This window comes from Stenella coeruleoalba, assembly GCF_951394435.1.
Source record: "Stenella coeruleoalba genome assembly, chromosome: 1".
Taxonomy (NCBI): Eukaryota; Metazoa; Chordata; class Mammalia; order Artiodactyla; family Delphinidae; genus Stenella; species Stenella coeruleoalba.
This window is the reverse complement of record NC_137169.1, coordinates 14,599,843-14,616,839: the sequence shown is the minus strand read 5'-3', so window position 1 is coordinate 14,616,839 and position 16,997 is coordinate 14,599,843. Positions and strand designations below refer to the sequence as shown.

Below are 16,997 nucleotides of genomic sequence, written 5' to 3'. Positions count from 1 at the left end.
CCACATGCCGCAACTAAAAAAAAGATCCCACGTGCCACAACTAAAGATCCCATGTGCCACAACTAAGACCTGGTGGAGCCAAAATAAATAAATATTTTTTAAAAAAATTTGTAATTGGAGGGCTTCCCTGGTGGCGCAGTGGTTGGGAGTCTGCCTGCCGATGCAGGGGACACGGGTTCGTGCCCCGGTCCGGGAAGGTCCCACATGCCGCGGAGCGGCTGGGCCTGTGAGCCGTGGCTGCTGAGCCTGCGCATCCGCAGCCTGTGCTCCGCAGCGGGAGAGGCCAGAGCAGTGGGGGGCCCGCGTACCGCAAAAAAAAAAAAAAAAAAAAAAAAATTTGTAATTGGAGAATTCAACACCCGTCTCTTAACAACAGGTAGAACAACTACCAGAAAATCAGCAAGGATATAGAAGAACTCAAAGAAGTCATCAACCAGCAGATCTAATCAACATTTATAGGACACTCCACCTAACAAAAATAGTATCTTGCAAGATGTTGCTACTGAGGGAAACTGGGAAAAGGGAACAAGGTATCTCTTTGTATTATTTGTTACAATGGTATATGAATCTAAAATTTTCTCAAAAATTAAAAAGTTTAATTAAAAAAAGGAATACCTGGGCTTCCCTGGTGGCACAGTGGTTGAGAGTCCGCCTGCCGTTGCAGGGGACACGGGTTCGTGCCCCGGTCCGGGAAGATCCCACATGCCGCGGAGCGGCTGGGCCCGTGAGCCATGGCTGCTGAGCCTGCGCATCTGGAGCCTGTGCTCCACAACGGGAGAGGCCACAACAGTGAGAGGCCCGCGTACCGCAAAAAAAAAAAAAAAGGCATACTTGTACTTTTCTTCTCATTTAAACGTACAGCTGACCCTGAACAACGTGGAGGTTAGGGGTGCTGACCCTCCTCACAGTCGAAAATCTGCATATAACTTGTAATCAGCCCTCTGCATATGAGGTTCCTCTGTATCCATGGTTCCCTCTTCTGCACCAGAGATTCTACATCCTCAGATTCGACAAACCTTGGATTGTGCAGTATTGTAATATTTACCATTGAAAAAAATCTACGTATAAGTGGACCTGAGTAGTTCAAACCTATGTTGTTCAAGGGCCAACTGTAGTCAGAAGGTTATACATATTAACCTTATACTCAAGAGATCTGTATTTAGGATGTACACAACATAATCTGAGACTTAAAAATTCTATCTTGATTGATTCAGGCAAAGGTCATCAACAGATGAAACCATAAGATGAAAGATCCATGGGAACTTTACAGCGGGGGGAACAGGTTGACACCACATGAACCCACTGCTTGCTCTCAGCATTATTAGGAGTGAGTCAACCATGCTGTTTGGGTCTCCCTGATGTGATGCATCAGGAAGTGCACAGTACCATTGATGCAGCATTCTTACAGAAAATTAAAAAAAGGTGCGCTAGAATATAATCTAGCCGTTAGCACTACCTTCCATTTGACAGAAAGTATGAGGAACAAGTTAAATGAAACTATGACTATGCAAAAAGAATGTGGGACATGCTATAGCACAACTAATAGGTCTCTTCCATAAGCAAATGCATAAAAAGGGGTGAGACTGAAGTTTAAAATAGACTTTTGCTATATAACAACCAAATGTAATGTGTAAACCATGTTTGATCCTAATTCAAGCCAACTGAAACTTTTTTAGAAAACAGGGATATTTGAATATGGATGTGGTACTAAGTGACACAAAAGAATTGTTCATTTTTTTTAGTGTGACAATGGCATTGTAGTTATGTAAGAAATTGCCTGTTATAACACACGCACACTGAAATATGTTGGCAGAAATAGTATCTCCAGCACAACATTGAAGAAAAGGGGTAAGAGCAGATATCATTGACTGGTTACCAATCTTAGGGGGAAAGTTTTTTCACTATTAAATATAATGTCAGCTATATGTTTTTTGTATATGCCCTTTATCAGTTTGGGGAAACTCCCTTTTCTTCTTAGTTTTTTTCTTTTCTTTTCCCCTTCTTTCTTCATGAATAGGTATTGAATTTTGTTAAATGCTTTTTTTGCATCAATTGCGATGATGATATGGGTTTTCTTTTTTGGTCAGTATAGTAAACTATATTGATTGATTTTCAAATATAAAGCCCACTGTATTCATGAGATGAAATTCACTGAGAAGTGATGTATTATCCTTTTTATATATCACTGTATTCGCTTGGTCAAAGGTTTTTATATGTAGGTTCATGAAGATTAATGGGGTTTTTGCTGAGTCATACAGTAATTGTATATTTAACTTTATAAAAACTCAGTTATCTGTTTAAAAGTTATCTGTATTATCTGTCTCAGACAATTGTTTCAGGTGGAAAGTATTCTTTGAGTTTCCATTTTGAATGTGTTTGGACTAAACAATAAACTACTGATGTCTGCAGTAAAAAAAAAATAATAATAAAAATAATAATAATACTTTCCACCTGAAACTCACTTATCTGACAAAGTCTTTTATATTCATCCTCGCGTTTACCATTTCCAGCACTCTTCACTTTTTGTGTGTGTAAATCCAACTTTTCTTCCGTCTAAAGAATTTTTTAAAATATCTGCTATAGTGAAAGCTGGCTACTATGAATTCTCCCCAACCTTTGTCTGAACGAAGTCTTTGCTTTCCTTTTTGAAAGGTGTTTTCGCTTGGGTATAGGATTCGAGGCTGACAGCTCTTTTCTTTCAATACTTAAATACTGACGCGGGCTGGAGCCTTTGGCAAGTCCTGACGGGAGGACCACAGAGCCGACTTCTGGGGCCTGCAAGGTGGCGGGACACCACTGAGGGCACCACCCCTGGGCCAAGACATCATTTTAGGACCTTTAGCCCTTAGGAAAGCCCCCTCTGGAAGAACACGTGGACCCCAGGACAGCTCAGGAGCCAAGCCGAGGGAGGTGGGGAGCCGCAGGCGTGAGAGGCGGGGGCGCCGCGCAGCCTTTCGCCTTACTTCCCTTGCCCCGCCCCTCTGTGCGCTCCGCCCCCAACGCCGGTGGGCGGGGCCCGACCCCCTCCTTAAAGCGGTGGCCCAGCTAGTGCGGGGGCTAGTGCTACGTTCGGCTGCGTTCCAGCGGGCTATCGCAGGCCCCCCGCCGCCGCAGTGTCCCGGCTGCTGTCGCCCCCGCAGGCAGCCTCTGGCCCCCCGGGCCGCCCAGGCACCGTGCTGGGCGCCATGGAGATGAGGCGGCCGTGCCCCTCCTCCGGGAGCGCGGCCACACCGATATAGACACGGCCCTAGCGTACGTCCGAGAGCATCCTGGGCGGCCTGGGGCTACGGCTGGGCGGTGGCGACTGCAGAGGTAATTCCTGGCACCCAGACTCCGTCCCCCTTACCTCCCCCGAGCCATGCACCGGCCGAGGTCAGGACCGACAGCTTCGCCCTCCTGCCGGGGCGCCGACCTCCACTGGCCACCCCGCAGCTCTGTGAACACCCCGCTCCTCAGGCCCCGTGCACATCTAGCCCCGGACAGCCGGACAGTGCTTTGTCTTGACTCTTTTCCTCTCCTTTTCCCTCCCCTCAGCAACGTCCCAACCCTGGTCTAGCCTGGAACGACTTGGCTAGCCCCTCTCGCGGGGACTGAAAACGGAGTCTGGCGCTGTGCAGCCCCTGCCTCCTTCCCCTTCCCCGCAGGTGCCGGGTGCGGTCCTGATCTGCAGGAATCCTGCCCTTATGGCCCTGGCACTTCCTGGCATAGTCCCAGATCAGGCTTCGGAACCGGCGGGGATCTGCTTCCTCGTTGCTCTGGGCTGTAGACTGCTGCGTGGAGCTCGGGGTGCGCCGTTCAGTTGGCAGTGCCTCTCGCTTCACCATGGTGGCCGCGCCTGGGAACCGCAGGAGCTATAGGCAGTAGCTGGGATGGGAGAGTGGGGGTAGTATGGTGTCTAACTGCCCTCTCTGTGCCAGCCTCCGTCCAAGGCCATAGAAGGGAAATTGACACTAACCCACTCCAGGGAACTCAGAGTCTAGAGATGGGAGGGGACACTGAAGAACACTAGGAAAACGGAACGTCAGACCTTGAAGAACTGCTAGTTTTCCAGGGGGAGTAAGAGGAGAAAGGGCATTCCCGGCTGCGCGGGTGGGCAGTGAGTGTGCAAAGGCAATGAGATTTGGCAGTGCTGAGGGTTTTGGAACAAGCAGACCTAGCTAAGTGGAGGGTTTGTGTATGGGGGTAGGGGGACATCTGTCATCAGTCTGATGCCATCTGAAATGTTTATAACGTGCCTCACAGGGACATAGTGAGGGCTCAGCAATGTTAGCTATTACTGTTAGTAGTAGTAGTATTATCATTAGCACCATGTACCATCTTTTGCTTTGAGGTCCTCAGAGTGAAATGATTCACAGCACAGATCTGAAACAAAACAAGAATATGCATGCATCTCATATGCTATCTAGATCACCTGACTGCCTCTCTGTGACAACTCTGGTCTTCTTTTTTTTTTTAATTTAAATTTTTATTGAAATCTAGTTGATTTACAATGTTGTGTTAGTTTCAGGTGTACAGCAAAGTGATTCAGTTATATATGTATAACTAAATATGTATATACGTATTCTTTTTCAGATTCCTTTCCATTATAGGTTATTACAAGATACTGAGTATAGTTCCCTGTGCTGTACAGTAGGTCCTTGCTGGTTATCTATTTTATATATATTAGTGTGTATATGTTAATCTGAAACTCCTAATTTATCCCAACCCCTTCCCCCTTTGGTAACCATAAGTTTGTTTTCGGTCTGTGAGTCTATTTCTGTTTTTTTTTTTTTTTTTTTTTTTTTGCGGTACGCGGGCCTCTCACCGTTGTGGCCTCTTCCGTTGCGGAGCACAGGCTCCGGACGCGCAGGCTCAGCGGCCATGGCTCACGGACCCAGCCGCTCCGCGGCATGTGCGATCTTCCCGGACCGGGGCACGAACCCGTGTCCCCTGCATCGGCAGGTGGACTCTCAACCACTGCGCCACCAGGGAAGCCCCGGGCTTTCTCTAGTTGCGGAGAGCGGGGGCTACTCTTCGTCGCGGTGCGCGGGCTTCTCATTGCAGTGGCTTCTCTTGTTGCAGAGCTCGGGCTCTAGGTGCGCAGGCTTCAGTAGTTGTGGCATGTGGGTTCAGTAGTTGTGGCACGTGGGCTCAGCAGTTGTGGCTCATGGGCTCTAGAGCACAGGCTCAGTAGTTGTGGCACACGGGCTTAGTTGCTCCACAGCATGTGGGATCTTCCCAGACCAGGGCTTGAACCCGTGTCCCCTGCATTGGCAGGTGGCTTCTTAACCACTTCTCCACCAGGGAAGCCCCCACCTGGGATTCTTAATGGGGTTGGGGAGAAAAGTATTTGATTAACTCACTCCTGACTCACACAGGCGGCACAACACCAGCCTTTTCTCAATGGGTTATTTTTCTGATGGAAATATCTTGCCTTTCCTTCCCTGGGGCCCCAGTTGAGGCCTCTTGCTCTCTTGCCTGAATTCCTGCCGCAGCCTCGCCATTTGCCCTGTTTCCAGACCTGTCCCTGAGGTTTTTGTGTGTGCTTCATTCAGAGTCATCTTTCAAAACTGCAAAGCTGACAACTTAGCTTGCTGGCTGAAAAGTGTTCAGAGTCTCCCTGTGGCCCCCTGAAGTCAGATTCTAGGGGGTGCACTCAGGGCCCTTTGTATCCATCTGGTCTGTGGCCCCTTCTCTTGCCTTGTGTGCCCCGTGGACCTGGTGTTCTAGATTCATGGCGTCGCAGGCATGGCTCCTCACACGCCACGTTCTTGCCTCTGGGCGGCCTCTGACTGGCCCTGGAGATTCAGATTCTAAGAAAGCCTTCCCTGAACTCCCAGGACTCCTCTCCCACCTTGTGCTTATCCCGGCCTCACTTACTCTATAGTGGCCCCTTAGACTGTGCGTCCTTGATGGCAGGGATCCACTGCTGGCCCTCCTCATCCAGCCCTTAGCGCCAGGCGTGGCACACCCAGTTGTCTGGTAAATAGCCATCGTAATAACATTAGCAGCTCATAATGAGCAAATCTATCAAAGTTCTGATCAGTCCTTGGGGCCTCCTGACAAGATATCACTCAATTTACAGTTGAGGGGATTGAGGCTCAGAGAGTTTAAATAACTTGGTTAGGGTCACAGAGCTCGAATTGGCAGAGCTGGGGTGTGAACCCACGTCTGTCTCTTAACCGTTACACTAGATCCTCTCCAGCGTTTGGTAAACTGACTTGGACTTCCATTTCTCTCCTCCCAAAGTGAAAATCACCACCAAGGCCAATCCAGTGGGTGAAAAGTCTCTGAAACCTGACAGCCTCTGGTCCCAGCTGGAGACGTCACTGAAGTGGATGCAGTGCCCCCGAGTGGACCTCTTTAACCTGCACCTGCCGGACCACGGCACCCCCATGGAAGAGACACTGCGTGCCTGCCACCAGCTGCACCAGGAGGTGAGGGCGGCCCCCCAGCTCCTCTGCTTGGCCTGTCGTTGCCCAGGAGAGTGGAGGCTCCAGGGCTGTCCCAGAGCAGAGCTGGGGACAGACCCCACTCCCAGGGTCCCCAGCCAGTCTCTCCTTCCTGGTGTTCTGGGCTGCAGTGGGTTCTGACCTTGGCCTCTCCCCCGCAGGGCAAGTTTGTGGAGCTTGGCCTCTCCAACTATGCCGCCTGGGAAGTGGCCGAGATCTGTACCCTGTGCAAGAGCAACAACTGGATCCTGCCCACCGTGTACCAGGTGAGGCCGGGGCTGCAGAGGCCTCTGTCTCCTGGGTGCCTGCTGATCCTGGGTCCCCGTGGCCCCTCCCACTCCCCCCCAATGTCCCCCCCCCACCCCATGCCCTCTCCATAGCAGCCACCCCCCTGCCTCCCCTGCTCACAGCCTGCAGATGGCTCCCGGGTACCCTCAGCCTGGCAAACAGGCGCCTGCTCTCTCCGGCCCTGGCTCCCCTTCCGGCCTGCTTCTTGCTCTGCAGTCAGCCTGGAACACTCCTCCCTGCTCTCCCTGGAAGGAGTGCCCAGGTCTCACTTAGATGCCTCTTCCTCTGGAAGCCTTTCCTGACAGCCCAGAGGAGCCTGAGATCTCAGGTCCTCCTTTTCTCCTCCTCATTCATTCAGCCAATGTTTGTGCACCTACTTGCTGCCAGGCAGTGGTCACAGAACTTACTAGTGTGTTACGATTGTCTCTTTCGTTGAATGTTTGCTAACACTCTAGCTCACTATTAAATCTCTGAGCACAGCAGCTTTGTCCTTTGGCTTGTGGATGGAAATCCAGTATCCAGGCCATAGGTGGTGCTCAGAAATGTTGGCTGAAGGGATGAATTTTCCTTGGGCGTGAGCCCTCTCCACCAGCGCCATTAAGTATCTGCCTGATTGTTAAGGTCTGAACTGAGGTTCTCCACAGGAAAATTTGGGGTCCCATGCGCCCTCTCCAGCTGGCCCTTCTGCCTGCAGGGCATGTACAACACCACCACCCAGCAAGTGGAGACAGAGCTCTTCCCCTGCCTCAGGACGGAGGTTCTACGCCTAAAACCCTTTGGCTGGTATGGGGTGTGGGCTGCTGTGGGGACGGGCTCACCCCGGGTGAAAGGGTCTTCCTGGCCGTGTTTCTGCCTGTTCCTCACCCTGGGGATGCCTGGTCCCAGACCTGGAAAGCAGGGAGGGGTTTGACAGGAGGCTGGGCTGGGTCCTCCATCCCTCCTGGGTCCCCCACCATCACCCCCACTTGCAGTCCAGAGCAGCCTCTGGGAGCAGTGCCAGGAGATCTGATTACAGCCTTCCCGCAGGGGGCCTGCTGACCGGCAAGTACAAGGATGGGGACAAGGATGGGTAACAACCTGTGGGCCGTTTCTTTGGGACCAATTGGGCAGAGATCCACAGGAATCGGTGAGCTGGGCATGGGCTGCGTCAGGGTGGGAGGTGGCGTGGGTCCCCTTAGTCTGCAATGGGGAGTCCCTGGGGCTGCTTTCTTGGTGGCCAGGACCTCCCCCTGTGCTCAGACCTTTGCCCCTGGATCCCTACCAGCTTTACTGAGAAATTTACCGCTAAAATTTCGCCAGTGTCTCTGGGGAGTGATTGGGGGCCTGGATTGGGAATGCGAAGAGCTCTGGACCTCCCACCAGGTCTGTGAGGCTATGTCTTTTCCCTGGGAAGAGCCTACTCCCTGCCCACAGAGGGAGAAGAAACCTTGGATTGGAACTTGGGATTCCTGGGGCTTGATGCTGGCCTGTCACCTGGGGCAACTGAGTCTAAGTTTTGTAAACTCTTGGCAATAACACTGTCATCAACGTCTAAAGTTATAGTTGAACATCTGTTGGGACTAGCCTTCTTCCCTTCCTTTTTTTCATTTTTGCAAGTTTGAAAAAGTTATCAAAGTAATACATGCCCACAGTTAGAAGCAAGCCCTCTTCAAGTCGCACTCCTCCAAGGTGATGCTTTTTAATTCCTACAGTTTTCCTTCCCTCTGGCATTTACTGTGAGATCTCTGATGCATATACTTTACTGCTATTCCTTAATTTATCAAATTTAGACATTATCTGTGGACTGCTGGAAAGTTCCTAACCTTTCAAGATTTATAGAAGCTGAGTCTCCAAGGCTTCAATGCTAGTTTTGTTGAAATGGCCCAGGACTTTTTAAAATTAATTAGTTAATTTATTTTTGACTGTGGTGGGTCTTCGTTGCTGCACGTGGGCTTTCTCTAGTTGCGGCGAGTGGGGGCTGCTCTTTGTTGCGGTGCACAGGCTTATCATTGCGGTGGCTTCTCTTGTTGCGGAGCACTGGCTCTAGGTGCACAGGCTCAGTAGTTGTGGCTCACGGGCTCAGTAGTTGTGGCACATGGGCTCAGTAGTTGTGGCTCATAGGCTCTAGAGTGCAGGCTCAGTAGTTGTGGCACACGGGTTTAGTTGCTCCGCAGCATGAGGGATCTTCCTAGACCAGGGATCGAACCTGTGTCCCCTGCATTGGCAGGCAGATTCTTAACCACTGCACCACCAGGGAAGCCCCCTGCCAGGGTTTCTGGTTGTCTGGCCAGGTTTAGGAGCCATCGCTCTAGGCAGTGTCTCTCAAGGAGCTCGGCACACCACCAGCGCTCAGGCCTCACCCCTGGAGCCTCTTGGTTGATATTCTCTGCTCTACTTAGTTGACAGAGCACTGCAGGTCCATCATCTCCTTTACATTTTGCACTCGCCACATGGGGCTGGCTCGGGGTGTTTCCTCACTGAGCAGGTAAGTGAAGGCAGGTGACTGAGCCAAGGCCAGAGCTGGGACTGGAGCCAGGACTTGTCCTGTCTGTGACCCGGGGCACAAAGGTGTGGTGCTGTGGACACTCCTGGTTCCCAACTTGGGGAGTTGTGTCGTTCGCATCCGGTGAGCATGTTCAATGCAAGGATCCTTGCCCACTGCATCCCCGCTGCTCCTACCACTGGGCTGAAATCACCCCGGTGAGGGGCCCAGAAATCCACATGCATCCTGCTGCTCAGGGAAACAAAACCTCCATTTGAGATGGTCCCTCAGTGCCTCAGGGACCAGTGACCTGCAGGAATCCCAGCGTCCTGACCCGTGCCACCCTCTCCACTCACCCAGCTTCTGGAAGCACTACTTCGAGGCTGTTGCCTTGGTGGGGAAGGCCTGCAGGCTGCGTATGGCCCCAGTGCCCCCAGCATGACCTCGGCCGCCCTCTGGTGGAGGTACCACCACTCCCAGCTCCAGGTAGGAAGGAGGAAGTGAGAGAGGGCTGCGTGATTATTTCATGATTTCTGGATTATTCCTTTTCCTTTTCTGAAATGTCTCCATGGCCCAGGTCTTTTGGGTGGTATTCCTGTTCTTAGAGAAGTTTATTAAGTGTCACATTACAAACACTACTGGCCCTAGTAAGTATAATTATCCCAACTTTACGTATGAGTAAACTGGCTCAGAGGCCACTTCACCTAACTGTGGGTACATGAGATAGGGCAGAAGCTATGTGTGATGCTGAAACCTACATTTTTTCAGCATTAGCATTTATGTGCCTCTGGCTGCCTGCTCTGCAGAGGCCAACTCCATGTCCCTGGCAGGGCTGCCCTCTCCCTGCCATCCCACTTTCCCAACAACTTCCTCCAACTTGGGCATCACATACTAATGGTGCCTCTTTCTTGAGCCCCTGTTAAGTGCCAGGCCTGAAACAAACTTTATGAAATTTTAGGGAATTCCCTGGCGGTCCAGTGGTTAGGACTCTGCGTTTCCACTGCAGGGGGCATGGATTCGATCCCTGGTTAGGGAACCAAGATCCAGCATGCTGCAAGGCACGGCCAAAAAAAAAACCTCCCACAACCACCCTGCAAAGTAAAGGAAGCCTGAAGCTTAGGGAGGTCACACGACTAACCCAAGCCCTCCAAGCTGCCGAGCAGCAGAGGGGAACTCGGGTCTGCCTGCGTGCGTCTAGGGAAGCAGGGCCGTAGAGCTGTTCGAAGGCAATGTAAGTTCGTGCGGAATAATATAGGGTGTAGACTTCGGATTGCAGGTCTTGGCAGGGGCAGGGTGGGAGTGGGTGTGTGTGACTGGAGTCACTGTGGCGCGCTAGTGTGTTGATATCTGGCCGTCTCCCCTTGCAGGGCGTTCAGGGGGACGCAGTCATCCTGGGCATGTCCAGCATGAAGCAGCTAGAACAGAACTTGGTGGCTGCTGAGGGAGAGCCCCTGGAGCCGGCCGTCATGCAGACCTTTGATCAGGCCTGGCACCTGTCTGCCCATGAATGTCCTAACTACCTCCACCAAGCCTAGTCCTGACTTGGGGTGGCAGAGGACACACTCCACCTATCACCTCTTTTATTCTCTCAACCGGTCAGTTCTGACTTTAAGCTGCTTTACGTAGCTAGTTCTTTCCTCACAGTCCCAGTTCACAAACTGTTTGTTTGTCTCCTATGTTCTTCTTAATACTCCCAGTTGCCTTCATCATGTAAAAAGCCCAGGGCCTCAGGCATTTCCTGTCTAAGTAAAGAGGCACTAACCTGGCTGGGGCCAGGCCCACAGTGAATCTGGTGAATCTGTTTTCTCTGCAGCCTGCAGGCTGTTTCTCGTCTTCCCACAGCCTTGGTGAGAAGGGGGCAGAAGTAGGGATTAGTTTTCAAAGGGCAGAGGCGGTGGGAGGGTCTCCCAGCCTCCTGCCCTGAACCCAGTGTGACCTCTCAACATCGGGGCTGCAGGTGGCCCTCATGCTTCTACACGCGACAGAAAAGAAGAGGGCCACACACCCTGAGGCAGATCTTCTCCCGTTCAGAATTACCTCATTAAATACTTATAAACAGAACAATCTGGGCAAAAACCTACCACCTGAAGCCACCACCCAGAAGCCTAAGACCTCCCAGGATGCAGCGGAATGCTTTTTACATCCATTCAGTTTCGGCAGCGGCTTTATTTCTGCTTTAGCCAACGCGTCCTGTCTCCTGGTCATCCACAAGTTTCTCGGCCCTGGTTTTGGGGGTTGCGGGTGGGAAAGAGAATAGAGAGTAGGGGTAGGAGGGCGGCAGGCAGGGTGCCTGTTTTCCTCAAACAAATCCCAGTTTCAAGCCAGGGGCGCCGAGGGCCAGAGGAAAGGAGAAGGTGGTTCCTCTTGTGCTCCCAGGGCCGCCCGGCCAGTGGTCACACAGGAGCCAGTGCTGGAAACTGGCTTGAGGTGAACTAAGAATCCTGGGGGTCCAAACCAAAGCCCAAACCCAAGGGTTTTTTCCTAGAAAAGTCCCTTTTGGAGGAGACACCCTGCTGCCAAAGTTTCATTATTTATAGGATAGCCTGTCCCTGTCACCCTCCCTTGTGTGCATACACAGCAAAACACACGGCAGCTCCCCCGAGAGGGCTGCGGCAGTCTCACGCCGTCCAGTCCAGACAAGGCTGGAGCAGGCCCGGAGGTCCCGTCCCAAGTGCACGTCAGCTGTCGTCGTCTTCCTCTGATTCTACTTCCGACTCGGGCGCGCTCTCTGGCAAGTCATCTCCCATCTGCTGGAACCTTCCGGACTCCGCGTCCCACACGTACTTGATGGTCACCTTGAATTCGGCCATTTCATACCTGAAAAGCTTCTGCCAGAGGTGAAGGGACCCAAAGGTCAGGAGGAGCGAGTGGGGTCAGAGGAGTCTGCGGCCCCTCCCGCCGCAGCTGTGGACGCCCGGGGTGGAGGGAACTCACCAGGACACGGGCCTGCTCCGGGGTCAGCACATCACCCTCCTTGCACACCTCGTAGTCGGACAGCAGGGTCACCACACCTACAGAGAAGGGGGCCCCCAGGCAGTTACTCTGGCACAGAGGCCTGTGCAGGGCCAGAGGAACTGGGCCGGCCCCCTGCCCCCAGGCTTCCAGCAGCACCGGGGCAGGGGTTCATCAGTGAGCATTCAGCCGCCCAGGAGGGTTTTTGGGGGGCAGTGACTCCTCCTTCCTTCCTTGCCCTGTAACTGCTGTATTCTAGCTGTAACTTACTGTCCACATTCACCCCAGCTGTCAGGCGGGCGCTGTTAGTCCTGTTTTCATATGAGAAAATGGAGGCCGGTAGAAATTGGGGGTGAGGGGGGAGTTGTCTGGCTTGGAAACCTGCGCTCTCGGCCGCTCAGCTGTGACCTTTCCGCTCTGGGGACGCCCCTGTACCTTTCTTGAGGGCCGTGGGCAGGCCCAGCTGCCTCAGCTGTGGCTCCATGGAGTGCGGGAACTGCTCCAGGGGCCCCGGGTCCAGGCTCACGGTGAAAGTGGCTTTGTTCCCAGCTCGGGCGTAGTCCATCTCCGTGTATTTCGTGAACCACCTGAGGGGAAAGAGAAGTGGCAGGAGGGCAGGTTTCCGCCTGGGCCTCGCCTCACCGCCCTTCCTCCTCGGCTCAGCCTGGAGATGCGAGCCCGGGAGAACAGAGACTCCGTAACGGGATTCCAGGAACCAGGAACCAGGTTTTACTCAGTGCCTCTACTGTACAAAGTCCTGGGCTATTCCCTCCCCGGAGACCTCGCCAACCTTTCCCTTCCCACCGCTCCTCCAGGGCACTTACTCGTTCACTTCCTCCTTAGTGCGACTGGTGAAAAGGAGACCAACTTCACCCCTCAACTTCTTGCTGACCTACAGAACCAAAGTGGGGTGGGGTCGGTCACATTAGAGCAGCGGTTCTCAACTGGGGACCATTTTGCCGGCCCCGCCCCCTCATCTGGCAACACGTGGACATTTTTGGTCACAGCTGGAGGGGGGCAGCACTACTCCCTGGGTCTGGAGGTTAAAGGAGAACCGAGCTTTAAGCCCACCCCGGGCCGCCAGATGGCTGCAGCGTGCATCATGTGACAGCAGCAGAGAAGGCAGCCTGGCCTCGGCCCCTCCCTGTGAGGGCCAGAGACTCACCTGATGCAGATTGTCTTTGTACTCGTCAGATGGGCTTCGACCCAGGGCCACCATCATCACTTTGTTTTTGCCAAAGAACATCCTACAGAGAAAAAGAGGGGTCTGTGAAGGAAGCGCCCCACCCTGCCCTCACTTCAGTGCAAACCAGCTTCAGTCCCCGGAGCCCGAGCCAAGGCCCAGGCTGTTTTGTAGCAGAAGGTGTGGCCAGAGGCTCCACTCTTCCACGCAGCCCTGCTCACTTTGTCGCCAGCCCAGGGTCCCTCTCATTATTTTCCTGCACAGACCCTAAAACTCACATTCTGTCTCAGCCCACTGTGAGTGCGTCTGGATATGTGGAAGGGGCCTGTTTAATGGTCTGAACCAGAACGGGTGGGATGTTCCTTAAGGGACCAGACCCCAGGGTTCAGGGACAGTTAAAAAGCGCCCTTCAGCGGGGATGGGGGCGTGGCACTTTGTCCTTATTAAGGCGCCTCCTGTGACGGAGGTCACTGACCGCCCCTGTGCTTTGCAAGCAGCCTAGCCCCTCCGCACTCGGGCCCTTCTCCCACTGCCCGCTCACCGGCTGTGCTTCCAGGCACTGCGGACATCCTTCAGCTTGCTGTTCCTCATGTTGGCCACGGAGAAGACGAAGAGGTACTTGTATGTGTCCACACATTTCCGAAGCTGCAGGACAATTCATGGGGCTCTGGAGTCCAAGGGGCAGCAGGGGTTGGGCAGTACTCTGGCCTCAGGTGGGAAAGAGACTGCTCCAGGTCTCTTACAACTGAGGATGTTTAGCGCCTCTAACCTGGTTGTTTCCTCCTTGCCTCTGCTACTGAAGCCAGGATACTAAGTACAGGGGCTGCCCTGACGCAAAGCAGTTGTGATGGCAAAGTTCGGGGGAGGCTGAGCCACGGGTCAAGAGCCCACCGTCTCCCCAGGTTTCCGACTTACGGTGGCCACCACTGCAACTGACCACTTCTCTTTGTCCAGTAATTGCTGGCGATCTAGAAACCTAGCTACACTAGGAAGTCTCCTGCTTTATGGAAACATGTAAAGTCTTGTCATTTAGTCATAAGGGGAGGCGGCTCATCAGCCCTGCGGCACCCACGTTGTTGGCTGTAGCCACGATGAAGTGGTCTCAAGGAAAATGGCATCTTCGTGCTGGAGGAAACTCCGCTCTCACCCAGCCTGCAGCCTGATGCAGTGCAGACACTGGCTTGGTGCATTTACCCACACTTGGTAACTCCCTGGCTTTTTTTTACATCGGGCAGACTAACAAATCTCTGCAAGCTTCAGTTACCAGACCGCAAAACAGCGATAACTTCCCCTCGCATCTACCTCACGGGGGTGCTTCACACGTGAAACAGCGCCGTGCAGGGCACAGTAAGGGCTCAATCAAGCTGGAAACCATCACTATGGGAGTTTTTATTGGTGCTGCTGCTGGAGGAGAAAGGGCTGGATCAGCACCTTTTTTTTCCCCCCCCCCAAACAGTATGTTTCCCTGACAAACAGCCCTACACACACATTTATAAACCAAATACAAGGTCTGGAAAAATAAAAAGAACACGCTCTTACCTCTTCTATCAAGTTCTGTTTCAGTTCTAAGCCTTTCTTGGCGGTTTTGGTGAGGGAGACTAATACAAAGAAGAAAAGGGGGAGATGATGAGAGGCAAATCTGGATGTCGCGGAGACTCTTTCTTCCCCCCTTTGGTAGCCCAGCTGGACCAAGCCAATCTGAGAAAAGGTAGCAAGGCTTTTGTGGACACCCCTTCTGGCATGCAAGGCTACTCCCAGGGTCCCCAGAGTGGCTGCTCGCTACTGTTCCCGAGCCTGAAGGTCCCTTCCTACCTTTCCTGTTACTCAGACAAACTAGGTATTCCTTAGCTCCCCTGAGGTGAAGCGAAAACTCCCTACTGAGGTGTGGAGGCTCTGGGGGCCCTGCCAGTGGCTGAGCTAGCTGCTGGCTGAGGCGCGTCCCTGTGCTGCTGTGGTACACAGAGACCATCTGTGGCTGCTCTGGGCTGGGGACTGTATCTCCTCTGCTACACCCTGTCTTGCAGTTTGGACCCATGGATGCAGCAACGCGTCTTTGGGGAAGGACAAGCACCTCTTCTCCAACAACAGCTGGGGCCCAATTTGCCCCTTAACCAGAAGGGTTTGACATTTGCCAGATCTGACCAGGGCTCCCTCCACAGAACCCAATCATTCCACAAACGCTTAACAGAGCATCAAATGCAAAGCCCTGGGTCCTAGGAGGAGGCCGCTTCTTATTCATCCTGCTGGCACTCAGTCAGTCCCTCTTCACGAAGCACACATCTAGAAAGGTAATCACGCCATTCAGGGGCAAGTGCAGCACAGGAGGGCAAACAAAATACAGTTGTCCATTTTCCAATATTTCCACTGCTACAACTGTGGACCTAGCCAGCACCATGCTCTCTTGGATTACTGCTAGTCTCGCTGCTTCCACCCCTGCACACTGCCCCCACCTTCCCTGTCTATTCTCAACAAAGCAATTACGGTGATCTTTTTAAAAGTAAAGTTGAACCCCATCATTCCTCTGCTCGAGCTCTCTCCTCCCGTTTCACCTGCGTGTGAAAGCCAGTTCCTTGCAAAGGTCTTTCAAGCCCCGCACACTCTGCCCAATTCCCTCTCCCTCCTTTTTGCTCACTCTGCCCTGGCCACGCTGGCCTCTTGCCCCAGAACATGTCAAACATGCTCCCGCTTCAGGGCCTTTGCCCTTCGTGTTCCCTCTCCTGGGACCACCACCCTTCCAGGTAACTCCATGGGTTGCTAATTTACTTTCAAGTTCCTGCTCATTTGTCATCTCAACAGAGACCTTCTCTGGCCACACTGCACAAAAGAACATCAACTTCTCTTTCTCTCTTACTCCACGGGACTTACCACTATCTGAATCTACTGATTCGATTTTCGGTACCTTGGGAGGATATACTTCCTATAACTAAAATATTAAGCTTGATGAGGGCTCTAGGCCTTCCTTGTTGTAACTGCTGAATCCTTCGACGCCTAGAGAGTGCCAGGTCCCTCTCTAATTTGTTGAGTGAATGTGCTAGAGAGCCGGAGTGAGAGAGACTCACCATAGTAGAGGCAGTCAGGAATACTCTCCTAGTAGGTATCCTACGAACTGCCAACTGAGAAAGAGCCAGCCATACAAAGACCGGGGCACAAGCATGCCAGACAGAAGCAACTTCAAGTACATACTTAGGGATAAACCTGGGTTGAGGGGAAGGCGGTAGGGTCGGGGGAGCGCGGAGAGCTAAGACAGATGGGCTGAGGTAGGAAAAGGTGGGCCAAGGCGAGATCGGGCGCGGCCTGGGTGTCCAGAGGCTGTTCCCCGACCAGCCGGCCTTGGACAAACTCTGGAGGCCTGGCAAAGCAGTCTCCGCTCCCTGACCCGACCCGGCTCCAGCCCCCACCCCCGTGCTTCCCCCGCGAAGCCCCTACCGCAGGTGACAGCCAGCCCGCGAATTCCTCACCGGGTCCCAAGACACCCTTTGCCCACCTTTCTTGTCGCGCTTGGATTTGGGCATCGCGCTGCAGCCACGTGCGGCGGAAGACGGTGCTGCCTATTAGGACCTCGGCGGCGCTGGGGCCTCTGGGACGGCCCTCGGGGGTTGCCCTTGCGCGTGCCTGACCCAATCTGCGCTGAGGCCCGCCTCTCCCTGCCCCGCCGCCGCCTGCGCTCTCCCTCGAGTCTCCA

The 16,997-nt window shown here is 53.1% G+C and overlaps 1 protein-coding gene and 1 pseudogene across 3 annotated transcripts; one reads left to right on the top strand and one right to left on the bottom strand.

Moving 5' to 3' along the window:
• The first annotated feature begins 2,060 nt into the window (after positions 1 to 2,060).
• On the top strand, positions 2,061 to 10,731 carry LOC307198858 (aflatoxin B1 aldehyde reductase member 3-like; annotated as a pseudogene). The gene is made up of 8 exons (XR_013831753.1): positions 2,061 to 2,082; positions 3,085 to 3,312; positions 6,229 to 6,416; positions 6,593 to 6,697; positions 7,414 to 7,502; positions 7,746 to 7,845; positions 9,541 to 9,666; positions 10,548 to 10,731. The product of XR_013831753.1 is annotated as an aflatoxin B1 aldehyde reductase member 3-like (transcript).
• A 589-nt stretch (positions 10,732 to 11,320) lies between these two features.
• MRTO4 (MRT4 homolog, ribosome maturation factor) lies at positions 11,321 to 16,937 on the bottom strand. 2 transcript variants are annotated; one of them, XM_079912726.1, is made up of 8 exons: positions 16,800 to 16,937; positions 14,855 to 14,913; positions 13,857 to 13,960; positions 13,298 to 13,379; positions 12,957 to 13,024; positions 12,568 to 12,719; positions 12,115 to 12,191; positions 11,321 to 12,008 (listed from the first exon to the last, which is right to left on the bottom strand). In XM_079912726.1, exons 1-8 carry the CDS (start codon positions 16,825 to 16,827, stop codon positions 11,859 to 11,861), a joined length of 720 nt encoding a protein of 239 aa, XP_079768852.1. In that variant the 5' UTR covers positions 16,828 to 16,937; the 3' UTR covers positions 11,321 to 11,858. The 2 variants fall into 2 exon arrangements, with proteins under 2 accessions (XP_079768852.1, XP_079768853.1); XM_079912727.1 differs by lacking the exon at positions 16,800 to 16,937 and having other exon boundaries at positions 13,857 to 13,982.
• Between the last annotated feature and the right edge of the window lie 60 nt (positions 16,938 to 16,997).

Excerpts from the sequence above, each read along its gene's own strand:
- MRTO4 (XM_079912726.1), bottom strand. The coding sequence starts at position 16,827 with ATGCCCAAATCCAAGCGCGACAAGAAAG. Across the intron at positions 12,720-12,956 it reads ACTAAGGAGGAAGTGAACGA|GTGGTTCACGAAATACACGG; the intron begins GTAAGTGCCCTG and ends CTTTCCCCTCAG. Across the intron at positions 12,009-12,114 it reads CGGAGCAGGCCCGTGTCCTG|AAGCTTTTCAGGTATGAAAT; the intron begins GTGAGTTCCCTC and ends CACCTCTGGCAG.